The sequence below is a fragment of the Drosophila novamexicana genome, unplaced genomic scaffold (genome assembly GCF_003285875.2).
Source record: "Drosophila novamexicana strain 15010-1031.04,08,12 unplaced genomic scaffold, DnovRS2.1 tig00001554-arrow-arrow-pilon, whole genome shotgun sequence".
NCBI lineage: Eukaryota > Metazoa > Arthropoda > Insecta > Diptera > Drosophilidae > Drosophila > Drosophila novamexicana.
Window position 1 is genome coordinate 366,707 of NW_020824866.1, and position 14,242 is coordinate 380,948.

General features: G+C 44.1%; 1 protein-coding gene across 1 annotated transcript; it reads left to right on the plus strand.

The window, feature by feature from the left end:
• Positions 1 to 1,293: 1,293 nt before the first annotated feature.
• On the plus strand, positions 1,294 to 13,198 carry LOC115768003 (uncharacterized protein DDB_G0271670). Its single transcript, XM_030712413.1, has 2 exons — positions 1,294 to 1,902; positions 11,957 to 13,198. The coding sequence occupies exons 1-2, from the start codon at positions 1,520 to 1,522 to the stop codon at positions 12,852 to 12,854; spliced, it is 1,281 nt and encodes a 426-aa protein (XP_030568273.1). The 5' UTR covers positions 1,294 to 1,519; the 3' UTR covers positions 12,855 to 13,198.
• Positions 13,199 to 14,242: the final 1,044 nt, after the last annotated feature.

The following is a 14,242-nucleotide window of genomic DNA, read 5'->3' on the forward strand; positions in this document are numbered from 1 at the left end:
TGCGCTCTTTGGCTTCTGGTGCTTCTGCTCTGCTCAGCTTAGGTTAGCCGACGACGTCTCTGCTGGCTGCTACTTCCGTTTGTACGTTCGGCAGCGATGCCGGCAGCGGCCGAGCCGAAGTTGGTTGAACATCTGTGCGCGCTGCCGACGACGACGACGACGACGACGTTGCTGCCAGGCAAACAAAACGTCCGCCGTCGCTGCTGCTGCTGCTGCTGCTGCCGCTGCTACGGCCGCTGCCTATGCCTCTGCTGCCTGATGCCAGCCAGCTAAAGCCCGTGCGCTTCATTCATTCAATTTTCAGTTCACATCGAACGCGAGAACTGTGCGGACGTGCAAGCGGCAGCGGCAAAGTTCGGCCTAGTAACAACACAAGTAACGCAACAACAAAATACCACGCGCTCCCCAACTTACACGTTCCGCGCTGTCTCTCTCACTCTCTCTCACAATCACGCAACCTCAACAGGCGCCTACAATTGCCCAAAAAAAAACAAAAAACTTAATTAAAACAACAAATCAAGCAATTAGTAAAAAGACTATTGTGCCTCTTCCCCCTTGACTTTGTGTACGTCGGCTATTGTCGTACCCCTTCATTTTTGGCCCGCGCCCCCTTTAAGCCCTCCAAAAACTGCACTTGCACTGCCCACCGCCTGAAGACGCCGCGCGTTAAATAAATGAACAATAAAAACCAAAAAATTACAAACAAACAAAAATACTAAACATAATTAAGTCAAAAAGAAAGGCTGCCAACTTGAATTGCAATTGTCAATTGTGTGCCTAACTGAACAGTTATAAATATATATAGATATATATATATATTTGTGTGTTTTTTTTTTTTTTTTTTTTTTTTTTTTTTGCATTTTTGTTGGGTTCTTTTTCCTCGCAGAAATTCAAAAGTCCTGGATTATTTTGAATTTGGAGGTAAATACAAATACGGTAAAAGACAAAAAGTGTGCGTATTAATGCAAAATTAACGAAACATAACGGGCCACACACACACACACACATACACATTACAATCAAACAGCAAAAGCAAAGTGAAATCTCACGCAGCGGCAGCGCAGCACGCAGCGTGTCGAGTCAAGACCAGACACGCACACACACACGCACGCACGCATACACGCGCGTGTTGTAATTGCAAAAAAAAAGTTGCTTCCTGCCGAATCCAAAAATTTTCTAAAACAAAGTGTGCTCATAAAAAACACACACTAAGACATTTTACTGAGAGAGAGAGAACATTAAACTAAAAACATTAAAAAAAAATTTTAAAAAGTGAAAAACAATATTAAAAAAAAAAAAAAACAAATACAAATAAAAATAAAATAAAAACAAAAATAAACAGACACTGTGACGCGGCATATGAACGATTTGTGGTTTACCTTGTGTGCAGTGGGAAGAAGCAGCAGCAGCAACAACTAAGCAAGAAGAAGAAGAAGAAGCAGCAGCAGCAGCAGCAGCAGCAGAAGTTAAAAGAAAAGAGAGAGAGCGAGACTTGGAAGAGTCCACAGCAGAGCTTTGAATGCGTTTCAGACGCACACACTTGCAATCGCAGTCGCGCACGCACACGCACACACAGACACAGACACATCGCACAATGACCTTGCCAACCAATACAAATGCAGCGAACGGCAGCGATGATGACTCGGACATGTTTGGACCGCCGCGCTGCTCACCGCCGATTGGCTATCATCATCATCGGTCGCGCGTGCCAATGATCTCGCCCAAGCTGCGTCAGCGCGAGGAGCGCAAACGCATCCTGCAGCTGTGCGCCCACAAGCTGGAGCGCATCAAGGACTCTGAGGCGAACTTGCGGCGCAGCGTTTGCATCAATAACACCTATTGCCGACTCACCGATGAGCTGCGACGCGAGAAGCAAATGCGTTACCTCCAGAATTTGCCAAAGTAAGTAAAAGAATGAGAAGCAGAAGAAAAAAAAAACACACACACATATATGCATATATGCTTATATATGTGTATGTGTGCTATGATTATAAGCTAAAAGAACGTGCCAGTATTGCCAGTTTTTGGCAAACAAACTAAAAAAAAAAGCTAAAACTAGCCGAGGAAAATATAGCTCACCAAAAGAGAGCGCCGACTGCGCAATACTCTATTTTTATACAGGACAATAAAACGTAACTTTTTTTTACCCCCACACACCTGAGATGTGAACTTAACATTTACCTCAAGTCTATAAATATCTTGAACTTTTTTCTTTAGGCGCAATTGAAAAAAGGCTAAATTGGCATCTTAGCGGGGAGCGTAGCCCACGCGTTTGCTCATACGATTGCCCTTTCAAGTTTGTGCGTGAGCGTGTGCAACCTTCGCAGTTTGCGAAAGGCCAAAGTGCGTGTGTAGCAAGAGAGAGTGAGCGAGGGGGGGGAGAGAGGGGTGAATTGATGCTGTTGCTTAAAATAGCCGAAATATGCCTAAATATAAACGATGTAAATGCGCATGCAGCTATTTTAAGCTTAGAAGAGAAAATATGTATGAGAAAAATATAAGGCCAACAGAGCAGATCAATGTAAATGCTGTTAAGTTTAACAGTGCCTATTAACATTTTTTTTTTTGTATGACTACGTGGCAACGCTCGCACAAGTATTTCGTTCAGTTTTGTTTGTACTGCGTGTAACTTGACGCGCGCGCTTAAGGATATTTCCGTTTGAGCTGGGCTGCGGTCAACGGCAATCGTAGCTAGTCGCCGCTTCCTGCGGACAATAAGCCCAGCGCTGCACATGTACAGTGGTCAGTCGTTAAAATGAACGCGCAAAATTTGTCTATACGTATGTTTATTTCCTTTCGCTCTTGTGTGAAAGCAGGCTGTAGATTGGTGGTGGGTAGGGTGAGGGGGGTGGGGGGTGGTTACCAGCTTGACTACAATTAGTTCATTATAGCGAACGTGCACAGTATTTCTTTAAGTTTTTTTTTTTGTTGCATTCAGGCCAGATACTCAAGAGACATTAAACAATAACAACAACAATGGCAAACAGTTCAAACAGAAACAGAAACGACACAACATACAAAACGAAACGAAACGAAGCGAAAGACGGCGGCGCAGCGAAGGCAGCAACTAGAAAAGGAAAGAGAGTGAAACAAAAACAAAAAAAAAACAACACGCAGCCAGCAGCAGGCGAGCCAACTAAAATTGTCTGTCTGTCTGTCGGTCGGTCGATCTGTCTGTCTGTCCGTTCGTTCGTTCGTTCGTTCGTTCGTCTGTCGCCGTCAAGAAGGGCAGGGCGTGTGTATGTAGCAGCGGCAGCGGCAGCAGCTAAAGATGAGAGCCAGCAGCGCAGCCGGAGTGCTCGAGTCGATTGTGAACGACTAAAAGATACCCTCTAAGCAGCTGCACGAGACTAACATAAGCAGCTAGTCGAATGTGAACGACTTAAAGATACCCTCTAAGCAGCTGCACTACACTAACAAAAGCAGCTAGTCGAATGTGAACGACTGAAAGATACCCTCTATAACCTAACCAGCTGCAACATAGACGCATCATTTTAACCTATTTCACAATTTTCAAATATATGTAACTGGCTTTTGTCCAACACACACACATACACACAAAAACTTTATACATGCATGTAATACACACACACACACACACGCGCGCAGCTGAGATGCGATAACAACAAGAAAGAGAGACAGAAATTGGGCACATAAATTTATCGCAATTATCGCTTACGCACGATAGTCAATAATCAAGTTATTGCTGTCAATCTCTCAGTGCAAGCAAATTAGAAGACAGCAGCGCACAGAAACGAAACGTAAAACGAAAAACTTAAAAGGCAACAACAACGACAACAACAACACGCGCACACCCAAATACAGTGGGGAACAACCTTCGCAGATAGCGCGATTTACTGCCAACAGCAGCAGCAGCAGCAGCAGCAGCAGCAGTAACAAAAAACCAAAAGAAATCAAAGCAAGCTGTAGAAACACACACATACACACACACACACACACACACACACACACACACACACACACACATTGTGCATAGCTGTGTGTATGTGTGTGCTAAAAAACGTTGCGCTCGTTGAAATAATCACGTTCCACTTGCAACAAAAAGCAACCATAACAGCAGCAGCAACAGCAGCAACAACAACGACAACGACAGCAGCGATGATAGCAAGAAACGTTGTTGTTGTTGTTGGTGCACCTCTAGACGCTACATATACACACACCACAAGCTACACATAAATACACACACACACACACACACACATGCAATACCACAAGCCACAGCCAGCACAGGCCAACTACTACTACTACTACTACTACTACAACAACAACAGCAGGCAGCAGAAAACGCAACCAAAACCTTCAGACTTTGCAAACACACACACACACGTACACGTACACGAACACAGCGACATTAGCATGTCGTATGTATGTATGTATGCGTGCGTGTTATTATTTATAGCCATACAGAGTCAAAGAGTTATTAAACCTTTTAACAACACACACACACACAAAATACAATTACTAGAGAAATTCTGCTGCAGATGAAAACCGAAGCTTAAAAAAAAAAGAAGAAGAAGTTAAAAAAAATGATGGCATTTTCTGCTGATCTTGAAATACTTGTCAATTATTTTCGAGTGCAATTGGAAATTGCGTTTTTGCTGCATTTCTGATCATTACGAGCTATGCATGTATGTATGTATGTGTGTGTGTGTATGTTTTTATTGTTGTTGCTTCTGCTGCTGTCGCTGCATTTTTATGCTCTTTGGCGCGCTACGCTCTCGCACCAAGCATCAATGCTACAACAACAACAGCAGCAACAAGAAAACTGTGTGCCCTGCGGGAACAGACGGCATGACTGTTGTGCTTCCATGTATGTACATATGTATGTTTGTATGTGTAGCCGTGCCTGCCATTGAATATGCTTCTAAAATGCATATCGATAAGAGTTTCTCGTTATCGACAAATCATTCTCTTAGGGTCGAGTGAACTATGATTACACACACACACACACATTTATAAAAATTAATTATGCTCATTACTGTTATTTAAAAATAAATTGTATGCCTTACCATTTAAGCAGCTTTGCTTGATTCGCTCTGCAAGTGTATTTAATGCAGCTGGGCTTTTGTGTTGTTGTTGTTTTTTTTTCTCTCTTCTTTCTCATTGCTGCTGCTTCTGCTGCCGTTGCTGTCGCTGTGCTGGTGTTTACCGTTAAATAGTTTGGCCCAGTGTTGCCGTGCTCCGTCACAGTACAGAATTTGTTGTTGCTTGTGTTGTTTTTTGTTTTTTTCGTGTATTTTCTTTGTTTTTGCAGAGTCTAATTGTATTTTCTCACTGGCTTTGCCATTTGCCTTACTGTTAACACTGTTACGTCGTATTTAATATTGCCTTTTGCCTACGGACGCGTGTCAAGATTTTACGGCGTACCGACTTCACTTCGACTTGCCGCCCCGCAACCCGCCCTCGTTTGATATCGCGCACCCGCACCCCAACTGTCATCTATCATCATCTAGCGCGATGGACATTGCGGCGCTTTGGCTTTCTTTTTGCTGCCGACGTCGACGTTGACGTCGCTGTTCCTATTGCGCTTCCTCTTTGTTTCACTTGCTTCAGCGCGCCTGCAAGGAGAGAAAACAAATAAAATGCCGTTACTACACACACACACACACACACACACACACACACACACACACACACACACACACACACACACACACACACACACACACACACACACACACACACACACACATACATACACATACATACACATACAATTGAAGCTCTTATTTAGTTGTTTTTTTTTTTTTTTTGCGCGCAGTCAAACACTTAATTCAACGCAATCGCGGTTTTTCCTTTTGGCTTTTGATTCGCTTCTTCTTGGCATAGAGTTGGTCGCTGTCGCTGTCGCGACGTCGGCGTCGGCGTCATTGTTGGCGCTGCTTTTGCTGCCGTTTCGTGTGCTGCGTTTCCGTTTTTGCTTTGTTTGACATGTTTTCTCCAGCGAGACGCTTGCATATATATTTATGTATGTATGTATGTGTGTGTGTGTGCAAGTCTGTTTATGTATATGCATGTTGTTACATATGTGTATGTACGCTTGTATGAAATGCATGCCTATGTGCTTATTACTTTGAAGTTGCCATGCAGCAGCAGCAGCAGTAATCGATAATTTAATTAAAAGAGAGAGAAAAAAGCAGGCGTGTAATGCATATCGGAGAAATTTATAAAAGAAAATGACAAAATGCATTCACGAGCGTATATGTACATGTATATTATGCACTTTACATTATTAACATTGCTGTGTAACATACATATGTATTTACATACATACATACATACCTTGCCTTTTTAGCAGCACACTTTGTTATCGATTTGAATCTGTTATCCAATCGCTATTTTTATATATATATTTTTGTTGCTATTTTAACGAATATTTCCATTGCTTACCGCATCTTACGTTAAATACTCCCCCTTGTACCGTAATACAAAACAAAACGCATTCACTCACACACAGGCATACATGCACACACACACAGAAGTAGACAGAGAGAGAGAGAGAGAGGGCGAGCGAGCGAGCGAGCGAGCGTGCTAGAGCGGCGTTCGCCGCGCTCCTTCTCTTTTTCGTTCGTTTGTTCACTTTGCTCTTTGCACACATTTTGTAACCCACCGCCCCATTTTGCGGCGTCGTAATAATTCGCGACTGCGATGACGTTTTTCTGCCATAATATTGTCCGTTGTTGTTGTTGTTGTTTCTATGACGGCTGTTGTTGTTGCTGTGGCTGCTTTGGCTTTGGCTTTGGCGTCTGCTTTTGTTGAGCATCTCATTTATTCGGTAACGATTGCACCACAAGCTGCGATTGCCTACTTTACACACACACGCATACAGACAGACTGAGACTGACGCACGCACACAGACGGTCAGTCAAGCGTGGGGGGTGTGCCATTTGCATATGTATGTGTCTGTGTCTGGGCGCGCATTTAAAGCATCTAGATTCTAGAACAATTAGATTATACAATTAGAATTGTGCGCGGGTGGGTTGGGAAGGGGCTGTGTGCCTGATTGAAGACTGCTTAAATATGGACACACTTGCGTGTATGTGTACATTTTTAATTGTATGTGTGTATATGTATATACACTCATACTTGCGTGTGCTTGTGTAGGTCTGTGTATGCATGTATGCATGTATGTATATATGTAATTATGTCCGGCTATGGTCAAGTGTTCACATATTTTCTGTTATTCAATTATAATTATAAATATAAATGTTTAACCCCCTTTGCCCAGTTTTCACCTTTGTGAGTGGAATTTTGTAAAGTCCACGCAATGTTTTAATATGGGCTTGTAACAATCTTAGGTTTTTCTTTATAACTGACGACACGCGCGCGCTTTGCATTTTTGCATAGTTGTTGCTATTTGTAATTGCTTATCAGTGTACACAAACACACACATTGAAACATATTAACAGTTAATGGCTGATAAGCAATAACGTACAAAGTGCAAAAGAGAGGGTGAGAGTAAGAGTGAGAGCGGGAGCGAGAGAGACTAGCAGCGAAATCCACTCCGAAACGCAGCGAATTCGCTCTTTAAAATCGCTTTAAATTCAATTTGCATGGCCAGCCAGCATATCACGCGAAGCGAAACGGAGCAACAGTAAAGTGTGGTTAAGGAGAATATTTTGGATGGGGAAGCTGCTGCTGGCGGCGGGTGGGTTGGGTTGGGTTTGCTGTGCGGTGCAGTGTGGTTGGGTGGGGGTGGGGTTTGGTTATCGTTGCCCTTTGGCATCAAATGAAGTTGTCGCTGACATACGCCGCCTCCTGCGGTTCGTTGCGACCGACCCCTACAGCGCGCCAAAGAACGCGCGTCGTCCTACATTTGCGACTTTGCGCCGCCTGCCGCCTGCTGCCTGCTGCCTCTCGTCCGTCTCTTCCCGCTCTTCTTCGTCACACCGTTTGCGCCTCTGCTGCTTCTACTGCTACGTTGTCGTCGCGGTGTTCCCCTTTCTTTGCTTTTTCGTTTTTTTTTTTTTTTTTTTTTTTTGCACTTGCCGTTCGATTGTGTGACATTTTTTATTTAACGTTTTTAGACTACGCTGCTGGCGCTGCTGCTGCTGCTGCTGGCGCTGCTCCACTTGTTCATTTTTATACCCTGTACTCATTAAAAATAGCAGAAAAAAGAAGCAGAGTGCATAATTGAGTTGTGCGAATGTACATGCACAGACACACACATACGCACATACATACATACGCACACATGCATGCATATCTATGTAAGAGGCAGATGGAGACGTTTTCGATGCCTTTAAGCAAGTATTTGTGTATGTATGAATGTTTGTACGCAAGCATGTATGTATTATTGTATGTTGTATGTTTGTTTGCATGTATGCATGTACGTATGTATAATTCGTCTGTCTGCAGAACGAACCAGTTTATTTGATTCGATAACTTGTCCGTCTCTATTTTCCTCCAATTCTTCTCGTATGTATGCATGTATACACAACTTCGAAATTTAACGGGATTTTTAGATAACATTTTATATGCCCCAAATGAAATCATTGCTAATTACAGGGTATTTCCCAGTCCTTAACTCTGCACACTTGTTTCTTTTTATTCGCCTAACACGTTCTTTTGTTAAGGATCACATCGCGCTTTCCATAGCTAATGATGGATAATTTATAAATATGCCAGTTAATAGCCTTGAACTCGAAAAACCACAAAAGCAGAACGCCGTAATATGACGGCGAGGAGGAGGCGGACGAGGTAGGTGCGGGCACAAACAGGTGCCCCAATTTTCATGAGAATTGTGTGCGTTGGCCTGCGTGTAGCAATGCTCCCCCCTCCCCTCCCCCCTGCCAAGCGCTCAAATACACACACACAACGAGACAGCGGCATATTTCGCCACAGCCCATCGAGAAAACGTGCGCAAAACGAAAACACAGATAAGACAAAAGACAAAAAAAACCAACAACAAGTAATAAGCAAAGCTCCCCCCTCCCAATCGCGCACGTCAGTCAGTTTGCTATTGAAGCAGAGTGGACAATACCGTTTGCTTATCGGTCGCATGCCATGCAGACGCACACATTGAAAGCACACACACGCACGCACACACACACACAGACGCCACACAGACGCCACACAGACGCCTTTACACTTGTGATTGAGCGCACGCTCTCACTGTCGCACTCTTAGTATGTGACTACTGCTGCTGCTGCTGCGGCTTTTTACCTACTCAATGTCAGCGGCGGCATCCCAAAGCATTGATAAAAGCTTTATTACTATTAATTGCTGTCAAAGAAGAACTCGAAAGCGCAGTCAAGTGTAAAGCTTGAGCGCTTTGATGTTGTCATATGTTGTGATCCGCCGCAGCGCCAAAGTGTTGATTTGTTCTAAATTTAAAGCTTCTTTCGCAGCTGGCAGACATTGAATGGGAATAGGGCTCTCTCTCTCTCTCTCTCTCTCTGTCTCTCTCTCTCTCTCTCTCTCTTTCTCTCTTTCTTCATCATGCTCTCTTAAATATGAACATTTACATAATATGATGGATAAAGCACTTGAGCATGACAGCGCAGAGCATTCAAATTTCCCCTTGCCAACACCCCCGCAGACAACTGCAGTTGGCAACTTTTATTTTGGGGTCACTTGTGCAATCATTGCTGCTGCTGCTGCTGCAGCAGCATTTACTACGCTCTGCTGTGCCTTTTGCTCTGCATCTGCTGTTGGCAACTTATTTTTGGTCAGTGAGCCGCTGCTTTTGCCGCTTACCCTTTCGACTGCTGATTCGCTGTCGTTGCTCCCATTTCTACCAAGCGAAAAGCAAGCACCCCCCTCCCCCCCCCCCCCCCCCCCCCCCCCCCCCCCCCCCCCCCCCCCCACCCATCTCCACTAAGCAGCGGCCTGCCTGCCTGTTCCTCTTTACCCTTCCAAAACATATCAAGTTAACGGTGCTGCGCGCAACACAGTCAACAGGCAATAACAGCAACAACTAAACTAATATACTTTTTCTTCTTCTCTTTTATTTTTTGACTGCTTTGCTTCCTAACCCCGCGCTCTCTTTGACTTTGTTACGTTGAATTGTTGCTGTACGCTTTCTGGTTTTGGTTTTTATAAAGCTTTGTAGCGCGCGATTTGTTAGCGCTGCTTCTTCAGCGTTTCGCCGTTTTGTATTATGTTATGTTAATACCCTGCAATAAGCGCAAAGGGCATATAACAAAGTGTGTGTTGAGAGCGACACATGTGTATTTAATTGTTGCACAAAATATTTTCTATTAAATTAAATGATGACATATATGGAAATAAATATATAAATAATTAAATATATGTATATGTTATATATATATATATATATGAAGATATATTTCACATTCAGGGGCATATGCTAGTCGTGCCTGCTTCTGTATTTTGATTTATTTTATTTCGTTTTTGTACAGATTCCTACGTACAATGTACTTTCGCTTTCATTTTTTTTTCGCGCGCCCCTTGCGCCGCCAACTCCGTCAAGCGCCTCCCCCCCTCCCCCCCTGCACCTTGCTCGTGCCATTCTTGTCCGTTATTGAGTGCGTGCGTGTATGTATGCGTGTGTGTGTGCGTGCGTTGAGCTTCGTGTGCATGTGTGCATGCGTGTGAGTGTCTTTGTGTTTGTTTGTTGCTCTTTTCTGCTTTAATAGTGAGCATTGACATGCTGAGCTGCGCATTTTAATGCGTTGCCGTCGTTCCACTCTTTTTTTTTCTGTTGGCTTTGTCTTCTACCTTTGCTGCTTTAATTCACATTTGTATTTTGTGTTTTTTTTTGTTGCTTCTTCAAATGCTTTTGGCACTATGTGCAGCCAAAAGGGGGTGGGGGAGGGGAGGGGGTTGGGGCGTGTCAAGCGCTTTTATTGAAAGAGAAATTAGCTGAAATTCACCTCCTCGTCCCGCTGGACAACAGCGGCGTCTGTTGCCTGTTTTAACTGGCTCCAAGCGGCGCTCAGTTGGCCCAGTTAATTAAAGTGCGATACGCACACACACACACACACACTCACACGCACACTGTTTGACACTGTTGACTTTCAGCGGGGGGGCAGCAGCGGGGTGGCGCTTGTAATATGGGGCAGGGTTTTTTGTTTTTGTTTTTCATCTTCCTTTAACAATTTTTGGCTTTGAAAGAGCTTTTGCTGGCGATGAGTCATCGATAGGCGATAAACGCCCTTAATTGCCACGCCCACATTTCGATAGTATATGTGCTTGCGATAGACAGGGCTTATGCGTTTATCGATAATGCACGATATAAACGAGTTGTGCAGCAGCATCTACTGTTAGTTGATTGATTTGGTAATAAAAAAAAAAAAGTTATCGATAGCTGATCGATCATTAGCTCGTTAATGGACTTTCGAGACGTTTATGTAACTGAGATCGGATCAAAATGAATGCCAATTGTGATATATTATTGAAATTTCTTAATAATAATATATTGATGTGAGCTGTGAGGTGATAAATATGCTAACGATAGATTATTGCAATGTTATCGGAATACAGCTCGTATATAGAGCGGTATAGAAAGTTTGACTTGAAACATTTACTAATGTATTTATCGATATATTATGAAAATAGTGTTATCGATAGACGATGAAAATGTGCTATCGATAAACATGAGGAGTGTTATCGAAATGTAGTTACATGCTGCACAACTAACCTATCGATATATTTTGAAAATATTGTTATCGATATACGATGAAAGTGTGTTATCGATAAGCTTAGGGATTGTTATCGATATTAAGATTAGTTATTGCAACGAATGTTATCGATGCTCGTAATCGTTAACTAATTACGCACTTTTACACACGCACACACACACACGCGCACGCACACTCGCATGTGTGACGTATGTGTGCGTTTGATTGTCGCACAGGTTTTTCTCGTATTTACCTTATATACCGTTTTGCCAATGCCTTTTCACAAAACTCAACTAACTTTCCCCATCACTTTCTCTCTCTCTCTCTCTTTCTCTTTGGCTCTCTCACAGAACCGAAAACAGCAGCACGGAATTGGCGCGTGAGAACCTCTTCCAGCCGAACATGGACGATGCCAAGCCGCTGAACAACAACAACAACAACAACAACAACAACAACAACAAATCAACGTACGGCGATGTCAACGGCGCACGCACAATTTGCTCGATTGAGAACCATCAATCGGCGCAGCTAATGCGTCACGCTGGTGCCACGCCCAGCCCAAATGGCAACGGTGGGTTAACCAGCTCCTCCTCCTCCTCATCCTCCAGCTCCTCCTCCGCCTCCGCCTCGATTGTGCCCGTTTCTGCCGCAGCCGCCGCCGCAGCCGCCGCTGTTGCGGCACGCAAACGTCAACTGTCGAACAGTAATCTGGTTAACGATCTGGAGATACTCGATCGCGAGCTGAGCGCAATAAATGCACCGATGCCGCTTATCGATCCGGAGATAACACAAGGTGCCGAACAGCTGGAACGTGCGGCACTCTCGGCGTCAAGGAAGCGTTTGCGCAGCAACAGCGAGGACGAGAGCGATCGCTTGGTGCGCGAGGCGCTCTCACAGTTCTATATACCGCCGCAGCGTCTCATATCGGCCATCGAGGATTGTCCCTTGGATGTTGTGGGTCTCAGCGTTGGCGAGCAGCAGAGCTGCAGCGGCAGCGGCAGCAGCAGCAGCAAACGGATCAAGCTGAGCGGCAGCTGCAGCGCCAGCACAGGCACAGCTGATCACTTGGAGCTGGTCAATTTCGATATGAATCAGAATCAAAAGGACTTCGAGGTCATCATGGATGCACTGCGTCTGGGCACACCGACGCCGCCCAGCAGCGGCAGCGATTCGTGCGGCCAGGCGGCCATGATGAGCGAATCGGCGAGCGTGTTTCACAATCTGGTTGTCACCTCGCTCGAGACATGAAAGTATCAGTAATGCGGGTCACATCAGTGGGCGGGCGGTTGGTCGGTGGGGTTGGGCACAGGTGGCTCTACCCCCCTTCCCCTACCCGCCCCATAAACCCCTTCAAAAGAAATCGATATGTATGAGAACGCATTCACAGGAACAAACCACAAATTGGCCTAAAAGCAACAACAACAACAACAACAACAACAACAACAAACACAAACAAAACAACATTTACAATTAGACAAGACAAAGAGCAAAGAGTTTTTATAGGTTTAGTTCAGCCGTAATTAAACTAAGACTTAAAATTAAGCTATAAACTAAGCTCCCAATAACACGACGCGTGTTTGGGTCTATAAAGCGCGGGCGGACGGCGTGAGGGGGGGGGTGGGGTGGGGTGGGGTGGGGTGTGGGGTTATGGTAGGGCAGCAACAAGTCGGTGTGTTGTCACACGTCGTTTCAGTATTACAGCATATTTGAATGCGCCGACTTGGCCAACACCAGCCGGGCCTGTTGGCCTGTTGGCCTGTTAGGGTCTGCCAATAAAACGTCTCGCAAATTTGTACAAACTTTTGTTTAAATGACAGTTTGTTTGTTTTTTTTAGGTTAAGTCGCAGGAAGAGTAAAAAGAAGTACTCACACACACACACACACACACACACACACACACACACACACACACACACACACACACACACACACACACACACACACACACACACACACACACACACACACACACACAACCACATACAACAAAAATCAAAGAATTTGTAGTCAAAAAGCAAAAAGAAAATATCAAATCTTCAAACAAGCTGAGTGATATGACAGCTGAGCAGAGAGAGAAAGAGAGAGAGGGAGCGGGAGAGAGGGAGAGAGTTGGGGCTAGGGTAAGGCGTCAATTTTTGCCCGCAAACAAAACAAAAACAAACAAACAACAACAACAACAAAATATAATAATAACCTAAACAAATGAAAGTACCAACAAATTCCTTAAGTACAATTGTGCCAGCTACTAAACAATTAAGGGCTAAAACGACTTGCGAATTATAAGCAACGCGATTCAATGCTCAGCTCCACACTCACACACACACGCGCACTCACACGCACACATTCCAGCATTTCAGAAAGAGAACAAATACTCGCTGAGCATTAATTCGTGCGTTTATTTTTGCAGGCACAGTCCAACGGTTCCACAAAGGCACAATTTTTTTTTAGTTCCGGCAAAAATTGACTGCTTCAAAAACAAAACAAAAAAAAAAAGAGAGGAAAAAAATGAAATAGTTCCTGCCGCTTTACCCAGGCAACGAATTTCGTTAGCGTTTATTTTTTATTTTTACAGCGCTTTGTTTATTAAAAAAAAATAACTGAAAAAATCAAAAAACAAAAAAAAAAAGATTTCGTTC